Source organism: Oryzias melastigma, linkage group LG24 (genome assembly GCF_002922805.2).
Source record: "Oryzias melastigma strain HK-1 linkage group LG24, ASM292280v2, whole genome shotgun sequence".
In the NCBI taxonomy this organism is placed as follows: domain Eukaryota; kingdom Metazoa; phylum Chordata; class Actinopteri; order Beloniformes; family Adrianichthyidae; genus Oryzias; species Oryzias melastigma.
Window position 1 is genome coordinate 5,344,760 of NC_050535.1, and position 15,250 is coordinate 5,360,009.

The window sequence follows — 15,250 nt, forward strand, 5'->3', positions numbered from 1 at the left end:
CCATCGAGAATCAATTGCTGGACTAAATATCGCAATATTGATATTTTGGTACACCCCTAATTAAATGTATATAATGTCTACTGAATATAAGTATGACAATTGGACGATAAAAAAATAATTATAACAGTCATAATACTAATGTGTGAGAACGACTGAAAGTCTCCAATAAGAGGATCCGTTTGATTTTCTTTCATGAAAGGAACAAAAAAATATATATATTTACAGGAATTAACTTAAAAAAACTCAAAAAGCTTAAAAAAAATCTTTCTAAGCAGTTGTAGGTCTCAGGTTTATGCAGGTGGCAGAAGCTGAATGAAAACATTTAGAAAGAATGCGTACCTGTGAAAAGCCTGATGTAACGCTTGAAAACAGTAAACAGAAGACGAAAAGACTGATGAAAAGAAACTGGAGTGTAAGAAACTATGGCAACATAATTTGCCATAGAAACAGATAACAGGGCTGAAGGCTTCAAGGCAGAGGTCAACATTTAACTTGATCGACTTCTGTTAAATCTAGAGACTTCCAAATGGTTTGAGGCAGAGTCATTAGCTATTCAGCTTGGCAGCAGCCTGATAGCCACAGTTTATCATTTTTATTTTTTTTCCTAGAAGCAGAATAAACATTACTTTTTTTTACTTGTGCTTTCTCAAAGACAGTGACTAAATTTTGCAGCCATTTTCGTCAGCTGTGGTTTGTCACAACAAGTGGACTCTTTTTATAGTCTTTGGCTGCTTCTTTCTGGACCGTTTATAATCTGTAGAATTACAACATGGCACCATCCGTGTCACCCATATCTGCCAGTAGAAAACTTGAGGTTTTGTTAGATCCTGTAAGGTAAATCCGGGCAGAAATATTTTCTTGCTTCCAAACAGAAGCACCAGAAGCGTCCTGCCAGTCAAACCCATCCCAACACTGCCACTCAGTCGGAGAAGTTTGGCTTGATTCCCCAATGCTGTGACGCTGGGAGACAATGGCGCGCTCATAAACACAAACACACGCCTGCCAGTCTTCATCCCATCACAGGTCCACCCTCAGTTGCACGGCGGAGCTTCGATGGCGGAGCTGACAGTGAAGGTTGCTTCGTAAACCCAGCACGCATCTATCAACATCTCCACTGCTGCTTTGGGATGTAGAAAATGATGACCTAGGGATTTTTTTTCCTTCACTGTGATCTAATAGTGCACTGTATCACCTTGACAATGTTTCATCTGTTATAAACTTTTTTGAAGAGACGGTGGGAGTTTAGAATGTTGGGAAATACCCTAAAAATGAATCTCTTTAGGAATGGAGAAGTTGAAACCAGGATTTGGTTTGTAAACTGAGCGGTGTGGCAGCAGCGCCTGACTTGGAGGAAATAAAGATTTATTCTTTTTAGTCTGACTTTCTATGTGTGGGCTAAGTGTCCAGACTTTCAAAGGACTTCATTGTGTTTGAATGGAAGCGAGGATGTAAGGTGCAATCAAGCAGGACGCTGAAAGTCTAGATTCCAGTGAGCACAGTGCAGCTCAGGGACTGAAAGTCGCTGTATTAATGCAAATTGCTGTGTCATACTGATCAGTTTTTAAGGCTGCTAAAACAAGGTTGTTCATTTGGATTCCACCAAAAACGCACCTTGGTTGTTGTACACACTGTTTTAGTATGGAAGTTCTTACTGTTCTTTTCTGATTTAAGGTTCTTAGGCCTTAGTCACAACTGCCCAGGCTCCTTCAAGCAAATGTCTTCAATGAAAAGTCTTTTCAAATTTTCTTCTTCAAAACTCTTGCATTCACTCGTCACTACACAAGTTTTGGGTCCATTTTTGAGAGGCCATTGAACATACATTGAAAGGTAAACCAATCAGGGACTCTGATCTGATAGTGACGCATTGTTGGGGTGTCTCTTTTCATTAGTGGAAACTGTTTGCAAATTATTGCTAAATTTGCACCACTTTAAAATTTTTCACTAAAAACTGTAGGTAATGGACATCCACCAGAGTCGGGTAGACTGGTTAGTCAAGTTAGTATACCGGGTATGGGACATGTGTTCAAGAACATCTTCAAGCTGTAGGTGGCGAATCTGCGCCAGTATCGGGTTGACTAGTTAGTAAGAGGCAAAAAAACGGACATGGGACACGTGTTTATGAACCTGTAGGGGGCAGACATGGGCTAGAATCGGGTAGACGGGTCAGTATAAGTTGGTATACCAGTCATGGAACACATGTTCAAGAACCTGCACATCTTCAAACTGTAGATGGCGGACCTGCGCTAGTATTGGGTAGACTAGTGAGTAGAAGGTAAAAAAACGGACATGGGACACGTGTTTAAGGACCTGTAGGGGGCAGACATGGGCTAGTATCGGGTAGACGGGTCAGTATTAGTTGGTATACCAGGCATGGAACACATGTTCAAGAACCTGCACATCTTCAAACTGTAGGTGGCAAACCCGGGGTAGTATTGGGTAGACAGGTTATTATACCAGGCATGGGACACGTGTTCAAGAACCTGCACATCTTCAAACTGTAGGTTGCTGACTGGCGCTAGTATCAGGTAGACAGATTAGTATAATTTAGTATACCAGTCATAGGACTTGTTTTCTAGAATCTGCTCGTCTTCCAACTGCAGGTGCGCTGGTATTGGTTAGACAGGTTAGTATACTGGAAATGGGATACTTTCATGAACGCCCTAAAAGGGTGTTCTTCACGTGCCCCATGCCCTTTGCAGAACAATTTGATATTATCAGCCAAAAGCCATGTCCTTTGTACAAGTTTGCCCATTTTTTGCCCTCAGACAGCCCATAACCACCATAAGGGCAGTTCTGACTAATGCCTTTGACATATAACCTCACAAAGTATTTGCAATCAGTCTAATAGGGTTTATTGCAAAAATGCTGGAATTAGCGGACACCTAACTCTCTCATCTCTCATTTTTCTGCAGGATGTAACTTCAATAGGATCATCGAGTTGGACTGGAGGGGCCTTTTGCAACTGAGTTGGATAAAGTGGTCAAGCAGAAGCTGGGTGGTCGGTGAGGACATCAATCAAGCCATCAAGATAGTGACTTTTTAATGTGCTAGCAATGGTCTAGCACACAGGAAAGACTGATTTATTGCAGGAGAAGCACCCTTCGCCTTTTAATAAACACTCCCGAGCCACAAGTGAACACCTCCCTTTTTATCTGCCGCTTCTCCTCCTCGCAACAATGCCAGTACCGATGCTAGAGCCGGGGCGTGCGTGGTGACGGGACCCAAAGTGTCCACATCCGGCAGCTGGGTCGGCGGGTGTGCAGAAACACCACAAGGAATTTTTGGGAAAGTGTGGTCCAAGCATGCGCCCCTGGGCAGGTTCATGGCGTTGGATTACCCTGGTGCTGCTGGCCTGGGGCACGCTCCTCTTCTACATCGGTGGGCACTTGGTGAGGGACAGCGAGCATCCTGAGCGCTCCAGTCGGGAGCTCTCCAAGATCTTAGCCAAACTAGAGCGGCTCAAACAGCAGAATGAAGACCTGCGGCGCATGGCGGAATCTCTAAGGTAACATTTTTTAGACTGTATCTCACTGGTTAGCTTTGACGGTTAAGTTAAAAAATGCAAGAAAATAAACAAATTGGTGGAATTGGATTAAAGAACTATGTTTCTATTCGTTGAAGAAACTATTCCAAAAAGTTCCAGACAGCGAGGAGTCTGTCTATTTCCAAATAATGTTGCACAAAGTTATGTAATGTGATTGAAAATTCCAACTACACAAGAGCATTCCCCTGCAGTGTACAAGAGAGAACTGATTACCCCCAATCATTGAGAGACATTTTGGAAGCTCACTTGTGCTTATCGTTCCCAATTTATCACCAACAGCTTCAGCCCTGTGGGATACCGCCCTCTGAGTACCACGTTTTTCTAGAGGCAGGCCCTTATTACAAGTTTTATTATATTAAATAAAAAATACCTGCTAATTTTTAGAGGGAATTCATGTGTACAATTCACAACTTCTATGTCTATTTGTTAAACGTCTCCATGTTTCCAGTGAAAACACTGAAATTATAATGTATGAGTGTGTACTAAACTGAATGCATTTTAAATTGGTTACTCCATTGTTGCTGTTTTTTTATGAAAAGCACAATGCAGTGTAAAAAAAAACAAAAAAAAACTTTGTATCAGCTGACTTGCTGTTAAATTTAGCCCATTAGCTTTCTTACTGCATGAAGATTTACCATACCGAATTCAAATCGGTGAATTTCCATGGTTGGAGGCCCTCCTGTTTGTTGGCAGGGCTGGAGTGAAGAACGCTCTGTCTGTATGTATGAGAAGCAGCAGCACAAACTGATGCAAAGCGACTCATCAGCATACATAAATCAGTCGGCGCCAGAATTAGCCAACATATGCATGACTGCATGTTGCGTTAGACATTCCAGCTTTTATTTTTTCAAATTTTTCTGTTCTTTTTCTGGTTCTATGACAAACTAGTTGATCACAGATGGGTATTAAGCCTGGATGTCCTTATTTTTTTTTTTCTTTTTTATGAATCAGGTTTGAGGGTCTTTTCTTCTGCAGTTTACCAGTGACACACTCAGTATGAAGGGTTACACAGAAAACACATATTTATTTCTCACCAATATGGACTATTGTATTTTATGTAAAATAGGGTTAATAATTAGGACTGCCACGATCAGTCGACTAATTGGCAACTAATCGACGATTAAAATAGTCGACGACTGATGTAACAGTCAATTAGGTGTATCATATGTAGTCGGAGATTAGTAAAGTTGGAAGTTATAATAGCATTCTGCTAGCTTTTTGGACCATTTTGAGATTTATTAAGGTTTTTAGGCTATTTCGGAGTTTAGCTAATATTTAAGCTACATGCTAGCTATTTTGGCTAATTTTAGCTTTTTTTTGTTTTTTTAGGATTTTTTGGAATTCAGCTAATAATTTAGCTACATGCTAGCTGTTTTAGCTAATTTAGGATTTATTTATTTATTTATTTATTTTTGACTAATTTTGAGTTTAGCTAATTTAAACCACATGCTAGCTGTTTTGGCTAACTTATGCTTTTTTTAAATTTTTTAATGCTAACTTGACACTTAACTAATATTTAAGCTGGCTATCAGTGTTTTCAGCTATCGTCACTAGCATCTTCAGCTGCCAAATTCAGCTTACAGCATTCACACTTGCATTTTTGCAGATAATGCTATATATCTAGTTTTTAGTTAGTTTAAAGCTAATGATCGTTAAATGTTTAAAATCCAGTTTGCGAATAACACAATTAGTTGACTACTAAAATGATAGTCTGTGGCAGCACTATTAGTAATATTACCCTACATTGTTTAAGTTCTCGGTTCAGCTAAAAACTATGAGGCTCTTTTAAACTTTTACATAACTATTGCATGTTTTTGTTTCAGTGATGGATTCTAATTGCATTATTTGTTATACAGTGGGGCAAACAAGTATTTCCTCAGCCACTAATATTGCAAGTTCTCCCACTTAAAAAGATGAGAGAGGCCTGCCATTTTCATCATAGGTATATGTCAACTATGAGAAACAAAATGAGAACAAAAAATCCAGAAAATCACATTTTTTGATTTTTAAATAATTTATTTGTAAATTGTGGTGGAAAAAGTGAAGTCTCCCAGCTCTGCTCCATTCTGATTCAGCCACACTAATAGATCCATTAATGACACCGTTTTCCTTAACTGAGCTGGTCTGGCTCAAAACTGTACAGTTAAGCTCCAAAATTTCTCGCAATTTTTGCAAGATAATCTGGTCACAGAGGAAAAAAATATGTTGTTCGAAAATTATTACCAAGAAGTCCCTCCCCCTGCCGCTAAAAAACATAATTTTGCTGAAATCATTAGCCAGAAGTCTTCGACTGGAACCTCCGTTTAAATTTTAACCTTTTTTCCCTTTGAGTTACCGTAACTGCTTACTGATTCACAGAGAAAAAAACAGCATTTTGATGCTTTTTCTCCATTAAAAAATTGTATTAATACAAATTAGAACACTTGTTAATATTGACTTGAAAGAAATAAAACGATTAACGTTCTCTGACCCATTTGAAGCTCGTCTTGCTCACTAAACTGCTAGACAGTTACAGTTTATTCACATTTAAAAGTTTAATTCTGAAAAAGTTTCATTTATGAAATGGTTTCCTAAAGTTTGGGAAATTTCTGCTAACGCAAGCGGCTAAAGTTGCGAAATTTCCGCTTCATTTTTGTCGTAGCGCTAATGTTAGCTTGGGTTTCTTAGGGACTGCAATAGGGATAATGGGACATCAGTGGCGGCATACTTTCAAAACAGTCAACTTTGAGGTGAATTTCTGCAAAAATGTTGTCCTAGAAATCAACTAATTTTTGATTTTTCCTTATAATCATAATTAAGATCAAAATAAGATTGGAGTAGGATTTTAAAAACACAATTTTCATCAAAGTGGGTCTTTAAACTCATTTTAATATGGAGAAAGATGATTGTTCTTATCTCCTCATGCCCACATTATTTTTTACTCTTACTTTCATACATGGGTTTGTAGAAAAAGCTCCTTTCTCGTTCTAAGAGGAACTTCAGATGCTGCCACTGCGGCTCCTCTGTGATATTCTGATTCACTTTGATGCCGGGCCCTCATCAGTGCAAACAAACATTAAAAACGCACGCATGCATTGCTTATGACAGCTGTTCCCCGATTAAATCCCTTGCTTTTGTAATTATTCAAAATTGGCTCAAAAACAAAGCCGGGGTTCATGGTTTGAAAATAAATAGCTAAATAAAACAAGCGCGGGGCTTTGCAGTCGGCGTTCCGTCTGCGTCCAGATGGGTCCCTGACACGCTACACGCTTGTTGGTTGTTAGTGAGTTCGCTTGTTGATCTGGGACTGAGCCCTCCGCACTTGTGTAGTTGTAGTGGCCTCTCAAGTCCTTCTAAGCCTCGGCATCACAAACCCAAGGCAGACAACTGACTAGCTGAGGTTAAGCCTCGTGAGCTTTAGACAGCGACAGTCTCAGCTTGTTTTCTGTATCTCCCCGCATGTATGCTGGCTCAAATCCCCCGAGACAACTCCGGTGTTCCGTATTCCTAAATTAGACTTTAATAGACGCAAAGAGCCTGATAGTGAGCTGCCCATCATTCCTGCCACGGCTCCTCCTTTTTCCCTCGTCCACCTCCCCTCCTCTGATCCTCCTCTGCCTCGCTCTACTACCCTACTGCTGACAGAGACATGGCACCGAGCCAGACTCCAGATTGCCGCAGAATGACTGACGGTGTAACAACTCATTAGCTCACTGATCGACTAGTTCAGCACATGCCTTGCTTAGTTCACCAACTCACGTGTTGTGCAGATTTGGACTCTGTAGGCTGTAAGAATTCTGCTGGCGTTTAGATAAATGGAGAAAACTTCACCTAACCGGGATGTTGGTGCATTCATTTTTTTTTTTTTTTATGAGTGGCCTCAGAGATTTCAAGCTATAAAATTATAGCACATCATGTTAAGTGTCAAAGGGAATTCTGCATTTCAGGCTGATTTATAGATCAGAGTCCCATTTAACACAGTTAGTGTCATTACCCCAGAGCAACACTAGATAGATGTGCCGTGTGGTGCCTTATACATCTGCTTGGATTTTCTCTAGATGACTTTATTTACATTATTAAAGTGATTTTCCACAGAACATTGACTTTTGTTGATCAAAAACGAGTAAAAGTGCTTAGAAGAGGAAAAAAGAACATCCCTGGTCTGATGAATACTCGGTTTTGAACACTTTATTATGGAATTGTCATGTTTAATTAAGCAGAATATCCGTCACTTCGTGTCACCTGGCTGGTCTGTAGATGCAGTCCAGCGAGTCCTCAGCGATTTGAGTGACAGCGAGTCTGCCAACCAAACAGTCATCCAGCAGCATTAATGTGAGGTGAGCATGGGGTCGTGTTCCCCTCTCCGCCTGGCTCCGCCCTCACTGCTGCTGTCAGTCACCTCAGGCGCGAAGCCGCTGCCCTGCTGGAGACAATGACACACGGCTGTGTGATGATGCAACACCAGAGGGCGAGAAGGGTGAGAGTGACAGCTGGGCTGAGCGATGAAGACCCCGATCTGCACCCCTACCACGACGTTGTACCCACCAGGGGGACGAATCGGAGGAGAAGGGGATCATGACGGATGGCAGGGACTGGCTGCACTGTGTAAAGAGCAGCAAGAAGGAAATAAAAAATGAGAGCTGGGAAGAGTCATTGCCCAAATTTGCTTCATGTTATTTCCCTCCTACCTCAGTGCCAACGGGGTGTTTGCTGTTGCACAGTACCATCACAAACAGTAAATAAAAGACATTCATCTATTGCTTAGTGCTGTTTTGGTGGATGCGGTGTTATTAATCTATGTGATGTGTTCTGCCACTTTAAACAGATGCAAGGATTTCTTTGCAGATACAGAACCCCCCCTGACTCAGGCTTAGGGGAGATACAGATGAGAGCAACATTGAGACGAATTGCTTTTGCATGCTTTGGTGAAATTGTCTCATAATGGTATAGGCCACCGACCATTAGACCTCAATTACTCACCTTCGGTGGCTTTGTGCATTTCTCAGTTTGCTTCGGTCTTACTTTACGTTAACTCTTTTTGCATATATTTGCCTTAATGGGGGCACTTCTTTTTCCAAGTCAAATGGTAATGTAAATGCAGTCTAAGAGCTGCTCTGGACGGTTTAGTGCGACGGGGTCCGTGGTGACATTTTTCTGCAAAGGGGTCAGTAATGCTTTATCGCCCTAACCAGTTAATGCCCCAGATGCTTTCAGACCTTCTGAACTTGGCCTTCAATTGGGTCTGGAAAGTGGCGGTTCACCCGCAAACACAAGCCTCATTGTCAGAGCTGTCTGTGGTCGAGATGTCTCTTAGCCGAGTTGGCTCACTGTAAGTGCAATGAAGCGTGCAGGGCAAGAATGTGCTACTCAAAATCAGTTTACTTGGAATAATACTGTTTGTGTCAGTGGATTCAACAAGGACATTGTGAAAGAAACTGATTTGACACAAGTAATGACATTTGTACAAACACAATGGTACACACAGATACAGAATAGGACAATAAACCCTTTGTGCCTCTTGTCTTTTTATTCAATAACTGGCCTACTAAGTGACAATTGCAGGGTTTTATGGTTGCATGAGATATTTTTTTCCCCCTTGATGCATTACCATTGGCTCGACTTAAAACAGTAGTTTGAGCCAACCCGTATAATTCAGTTGATTCATCGTGGTCAGATGATACATTGATAGAATTGTCTAAGAACTTGATCAATATGACCACGGAAGCAAAGTGTGTCCTCCCTATTCCTAACCTCAGACAATGCCTCAAGTCTTTATACATATTTCTGTCCATGCTGGTCCATATATCGTCTTTAGTCATTAATATATGACGGCTAATAATGGGAGAGCTTAACCCCGTTTACCAAATGGGTCCATCCAAATCAACAAGATACGTCCCTTACAAATAGGGCTGTGATGACACCTTTACTCTTGCTAATGTCGTACAGGGGAGGCGTGCTATAGAGATGTGACATATTGATGGTTGGTAAAATAGTGCGAGTGTATCATGTTACTTCTCAGATCATCTCATCTATATCTAGATCAGCTATTCAGATCAGTACTCTGTTCTAGCAACGTTTTCCAGGCTCCTAATTTCCCCTCCGATGGTTTTCTGATCTTTTACCTTCATCAGTATCGCTTGATTAAGATACTGTTGACTCCAGCTGCTTCGCCTCGTCTCCAGAGATCCCATCAGAGATCATTTGTGCTTCTGAGTGGTGTTGGATTCCCACCGTGGGTGTGTCTGTGGGCTTTTGATGCAGCTTATTGTTAGAAAATACTTTTTTGCTATTGTGGGGGTTATTGGGTTATCCCTGACTTAAATAGTTACACTATCACTTTGTGTTCATAGACTTCAATACCCCGCTTCCTCTCATTAGCCTGACCTGATTTGGCCTTTTTCTTCTGCCTTGTTCTGGGAGATATCAATTTATTTTGTGTCACAGGTTTAGGACTTTACACCCCCTGGGAGTTCTTGCAACCTAATAAATAGTTTTACCTTCCTTTTAATGGTGTAACTAGCAAGAAAAGGTGTGGCCGGTAGTTAAAGGTCGTCAAACCCACTTTTAGAAAAGACAATGGAGCTGACGTACAGAAAGAGAACACCACTAGGTTTTATTTCAAAATATTTGTGTCACGGAGCTGTAATGGACAATGAGAAACTAGACCAGAAATCAGGACATACAGGTTTGCCATTGTCCCACGCATCATTATGTGATTTATAAGGGAAATTAACAGCACTTTTACCACATTTTTCTAGGACTTTTGAAGATTTCTTAGCAGAAAAACTCGAGAACTTGAGTGGAAGTGGGTTGTCACTACTTTAAAAGTCACATCTTTAGGCCTCCAAGCAACTGATGTTTCTCACTTGAGGAACAAATCGAGTTTGCATGCTTTGATAACTTAATATGGTGAAAGCACAGGGGCATGTGGACATAATCTTTTTTTAGTTAGGGAACATGTTTTTTTTCTCCATGTATGTGACCTCAAACATGTCAGAGTCCTCTTTGAGTTTTCATGATGCAGTTTTTAATGGTTCACTGAGTCAAAACTTAAAAAAAACCGCCAGTGTTTTTTATTTTCTCTCTCTTTCACGGGTAAGACGTGATTCATCTAAACACTTGCGCTACAGTTGGTGCACAAATCAGTTAACACATGAAACACAAATAGAGAAAATTCAAGTGAGGAGCTGCTGGATGTAAATCTGCAAATAATTCTCAGTACGTGATAATTGATCGAGTGATGCTTTTTAGTGCTATTTTGGTGTTTAGACATTTATTATAAAAATTGATTTAATGATATATCGTGATATTTCATTTGGTGATACTTTAATCGATTTAAAATGCAGATAAAATTATGTTTAATTAATTATTTATGAGTGTCCTTTAGTATCTGAGATATGAGAACCAGGTTGTGTTAAATATCCAGTCAGCATATATGTGTGTGTGTGTATATATATATATATATATATATATATATATATATATATATATATAGTGAGAAACAAGCTTTAAAATTCTTTAAGAAGTTATTTTCTAAGTATTCATCATGTTTCAGTAGGTTTGTGAGTTGTATATGTTAATGGAGAGGATAGTAAGGGTGTGTTTGATTGTTTGATTAATGCCAATGATATACATATATATACATATATATATATATATATATCAATGATTAATGCATATCGCGATACATATCGTATCGACAGACTCTTGCCAATACACACCCCTAATATTTAAATGTAAGAAAAAGGGTCTGGACTGGAAAAATTATCTCTTACTTGCAAAAGAATGCAACTCTTAAGTCATGACATGTTGGGGTTAAGGTCGTCTCATGCGTCGCACGCTGTTTGTTTTAAGGCATTTAATGCTGTCTTGTTTCAAAAAGAATAGATACGTTAGGGATTTTTGCAAAAAAAAAAAAAACTGCCTTATCTCAGACCAAAGAGCTCTTGTCCTTCATCGGGAAACTTTAGCTGCTGCATCTCTGATCAAAACCCTTCTGAAATGAATCCAACGCCCTTGGTTTTGTGTTCTCACATTTTATCATAAAAGGACTCGAGGAGCTATTGAAACCAAAAGGTTTTGTTTAACTATCAAATACACACTTAAATACACACATCTGAACTGTAGCTGTCACGTTAAACAACAGATGCACAGCAGATGATACCAATTACAACTTTTCACTTTGCTTGGATGCTTACTTGAGTATGCTCAACGGCTTTATCCCCATTTAGTGTCATCACAACTGTATGAATATTTAGCAAAAAACTATGAAAAATCCTTTAAAGGATTTTTGATCATAAAGTTATTAGACTATTTTCTTTTCATATCTGGCACGTTTCTGTGAATCATCTAAAGAAGTGGCTATCCTCCTGAAACACATCTGTTTGTGTGTTTGAAAATGACTTTTAAAAGTTTGATTTTAAAGTGTTTTTCTTTTTTTTTTATTTCTATAAATACCTAAAGGAAAACTTCAAACCGTCTCAAAAAGTTTTAATTTACCTTTACCTAAATAATTTAATATACATGTTTACACTAGGCCAGAACAATCCAGTGCAATATTATTGTCATGTCAATGTTATCGTTATCGCAGTGTCAGCCTGTGCAACACAAGTCTCAAAAAGACGGCTTCAATTGCAATAAAGGGTTACCTTAAATGCTTACACATGCAAAAACAATTTTAGCTCGGTATGGTCGAGTCGGGGTGGGATTATATAAGTTCGCTTCCTTTGACTCCTTTTTTAAGCGATCTACTTGTGATTCATTAAGTGATATGTTATGTCATGTATTATGACCTGATTGCTTGAAATAAATTTCATTCATTTTTTAACAAAATAAATAGACCCTTTTCGCATTTGACCAACCAGATATCTCTTTTATGTTAGATACTCGCCTCCTCTGTAGACCAAGGCTGCCACGATTAGTCGACTAATCTACTATTAAAATAGTTGGCAACTAATTAAATACTCAATTAGTCGTTACTTTATATTATATGGAGTCAGTGTAAAGTTGAAAGCTATAATGTCATTGTATAATTTTGGCTAATTTAGTATTTTTTCAGTTTTTTAGGCTATTTTGGAGTTTAGCTAATGCTAGCTATTCAGCTACATGCTAGCTATTTTGGCTAATTTGGTTTTTTTGTTGTTTTTTAGGCTATTTTGAAGCAAATGTTTCGGCTGTATGCTAGCTGTTTTGGCTAACAGGCTTTTTTTTTATTTTTAGGCTAATTTGGCATTTAACAAATATTTTAGCTGGCCTTAAGCTTTAGTGATTTTAGCTATCAATTTCAGCATCTTCAGCAGTCAAATTCAGCTTACAGCATTCACACTAGCATGATCGGAGGTAATGCTATATATCTAGTTTATAGCATTCTGACAGGAAGTTCCATCAAAATACACGAGAAAATCCAGTTTATTTTCAAAATAAGACCAATTCTTCACAATAAAACTCAGTGGTTGATAAATGTGATTATGTTTTTTAATCTTAACAGACTGTAGAGATGAAAATAAACATACAAATACACACACAGACAAACAAACATACACACACTTCTCTCTGTATTTCTCAACAACAGATACATTAAAGAAGTGTCGCCCTACTAACTACTTGCTTCTTCTTAGCAGAAACATGGGGTCATATTTTTAGGTTATTAACTTACTTATGATGGCAAAATAAATGTTGAAAAATGGTTTTCAAGTTTACAAAAACAGCAGAAAATTTACAGACATTAAAAAAAAACAGAAAAAAAATCAAGATGTTGGTCCTACTTTGGCTTCCATACCACTGTTTAGCTATTTGTAAGTGCACAAAACTGTATCCTTGTCTTTTTATGTCAGATTTCCTTTTTTAGCTGTTTGAAAAATAAAGAAAAAGCCCCCATAGATTTTACTTAAGTGCACAATCAAAGCTAAATCATTTTGGCACGCTCTTCTCTTTTGAAAACTCCGGCCTCCTTGTTCAGCCATGGCGTTCTGTTTCTGCGTGCCTCAGGATACCAGAGGGCCAGGCAGAAGCGGGGTCCTTGGCAGCAGGAAGGCTGCGCTCCCTGGAGGACCAGCTAACCCGAGCCAAGCAGAAGATCCACAGCTTCCAGAAACTCACTGGAGATGGTAAGTAGGGGTCTTCCTGAGGGCTTCTGGAAAGAGTTGGGAGAGATGATAATACTCTGGAAGTGTGTGGGTTGACTGTTCGTGGCGTGAAACCTTTCAGCTGCTCCTCTGAGTGTTCGCCCGGAGCGAGCATGGCCGCGCGGCTCTGTTTTAACCGCGGCGGCACATCGTCGGCGGGGCAGGGTTGTGCGAGCGGTTGCCGCTCCGCGTGGTGGTCAGAGGGGCAGGGAAGCTGTCAGGTAAGCAGGTAAATGTGCGGATGAAATGGAAGCAGCGCGATGGTGAAATGGGGGGAGCGGGACAGGAGGAAAAGACACAGAGAAAATAAAAAAAGACGTGCGAGCGAGGAGGGCAGGGTAAGGTCAGCTTTTCCATCTTGCCGCAGAGAAAGAAAAGGCTAAAAATACCCTGCAGCTTTTTTTCCACAAGGGCGGTGGTAAAGAGAGAAGAGAGATTGGAAGTAAAAAAAGGTTTGCTTTCTCGTTCTGCTGGAGGCTGTCCACCTCTGTGTTTTTTTCTTTTTCCTTTAGCATGTTTTATCCATGCAGGAGCTCCAGTGTTTGAAAAGCAAGAAAATAGCTGATTAGTTGCATCACAATTGGGTCAAAGTAGCATGAAAATCGAATAGCTATTTTAAGCAATCCAAAGCGAAATAATTCTCCAAGTTTCATTTTATTAAGCACTTCGTTTTGTCCCCCAATTTGTTCCAGGCCCCGGACCCACTCAGGAGGAGCTGCGGAGGAAGGCAGAAAACGGCGTGAAGGAGTTCTGGTACTTTGTACGCAACGAAGTGAAGAAACTGGCTAACAGCGAGCTCAGCGAGAGGCAGAAGTATGCCGACACACTCCTGCAGGACTTGGGCCACCAGGAAAGGTGAGCGATGGGAAATGGATGCAAATGAATCAGGAAACTGTTGTTATTGCTCTCATCATTTAAATAGGGTTTCCATGGTTTTTCTAAATATATCTTTGGGGAAGAATCCTCTGCACTTACATCTTACACTATATATAAAACTACATTTATGAATATTTACATGAATAATTTTCTGGGTAGAACAGAATGCCATTTTTTTCATATTTTACAATAAACAAAACTACAACTTCAGCATGAAACTCTGAGACTTTCACCTTTAAATTCTTCCAGAAAATGCATTTGAAGCTTCGAGGCTTCAGTTTGACAGAGTAGGGACATCTGGTGGTCAACAGAGGTCATAGCAGCCTAAAATATTGAGTTCAAAACACTAACTGTGTCTACAGAGACTGTTTAATATATCATTTATTTATTTCATCAATATGTATTCAAATGTAATCGTATATTCATAGGAATACAAACTTGCACAAAAACAAGCTCTTTGGAATAAGTCACATATTGTATTTTCTATTTTCTTTTTATAAGACACAAAATTTTAACCAGGGTTTTCTACTTGAAAAAAAAATTTAGTCACCATACGTGTTTTCCTAAATTGAGATCATTTTGTTATTGAATATTATATAAAATGTTGTTAATAAAATATATATTTTTTATACAAGGGTCTATGTACTTTTACGATTTAGTTTTTAAGGAGCCTCTAAAGGGACGTCAAAGTTAAAAGTAAATAAATACGTTTTTTTTCTAAAAATTA

General features: G+C 39.3%; 1 protein-coding gene across 1 annotated transcript in view; it reads left to right on the forward strand.

Moving 5' to 3' along the window:
• The window catches only part of fut8b (fucosyltransferase 8b (alpha (1,6) fucosyltransferase)), a gene marked incomplete at its 3' end in the record, with an annotated part of 111,829 nt that overhangs the window by 57,028 nt on the left and 39,551 nt on the right, over window positions 1-15,250 (forward strand). The window contains 3 exon segments of the mRNA XM_024291702.2: window positions 2,913-3,505; window positions 13,511-13,629; window positions 14,340-14,502. Coding sequence (XP_024147470.1) covers window positions 3,303-3,505; window positions 13,511-13,629; window positions 14,340-14,502 — 485 coding nt within the window. The 5' untranslated portion in view covers window positions 2,913-3,302.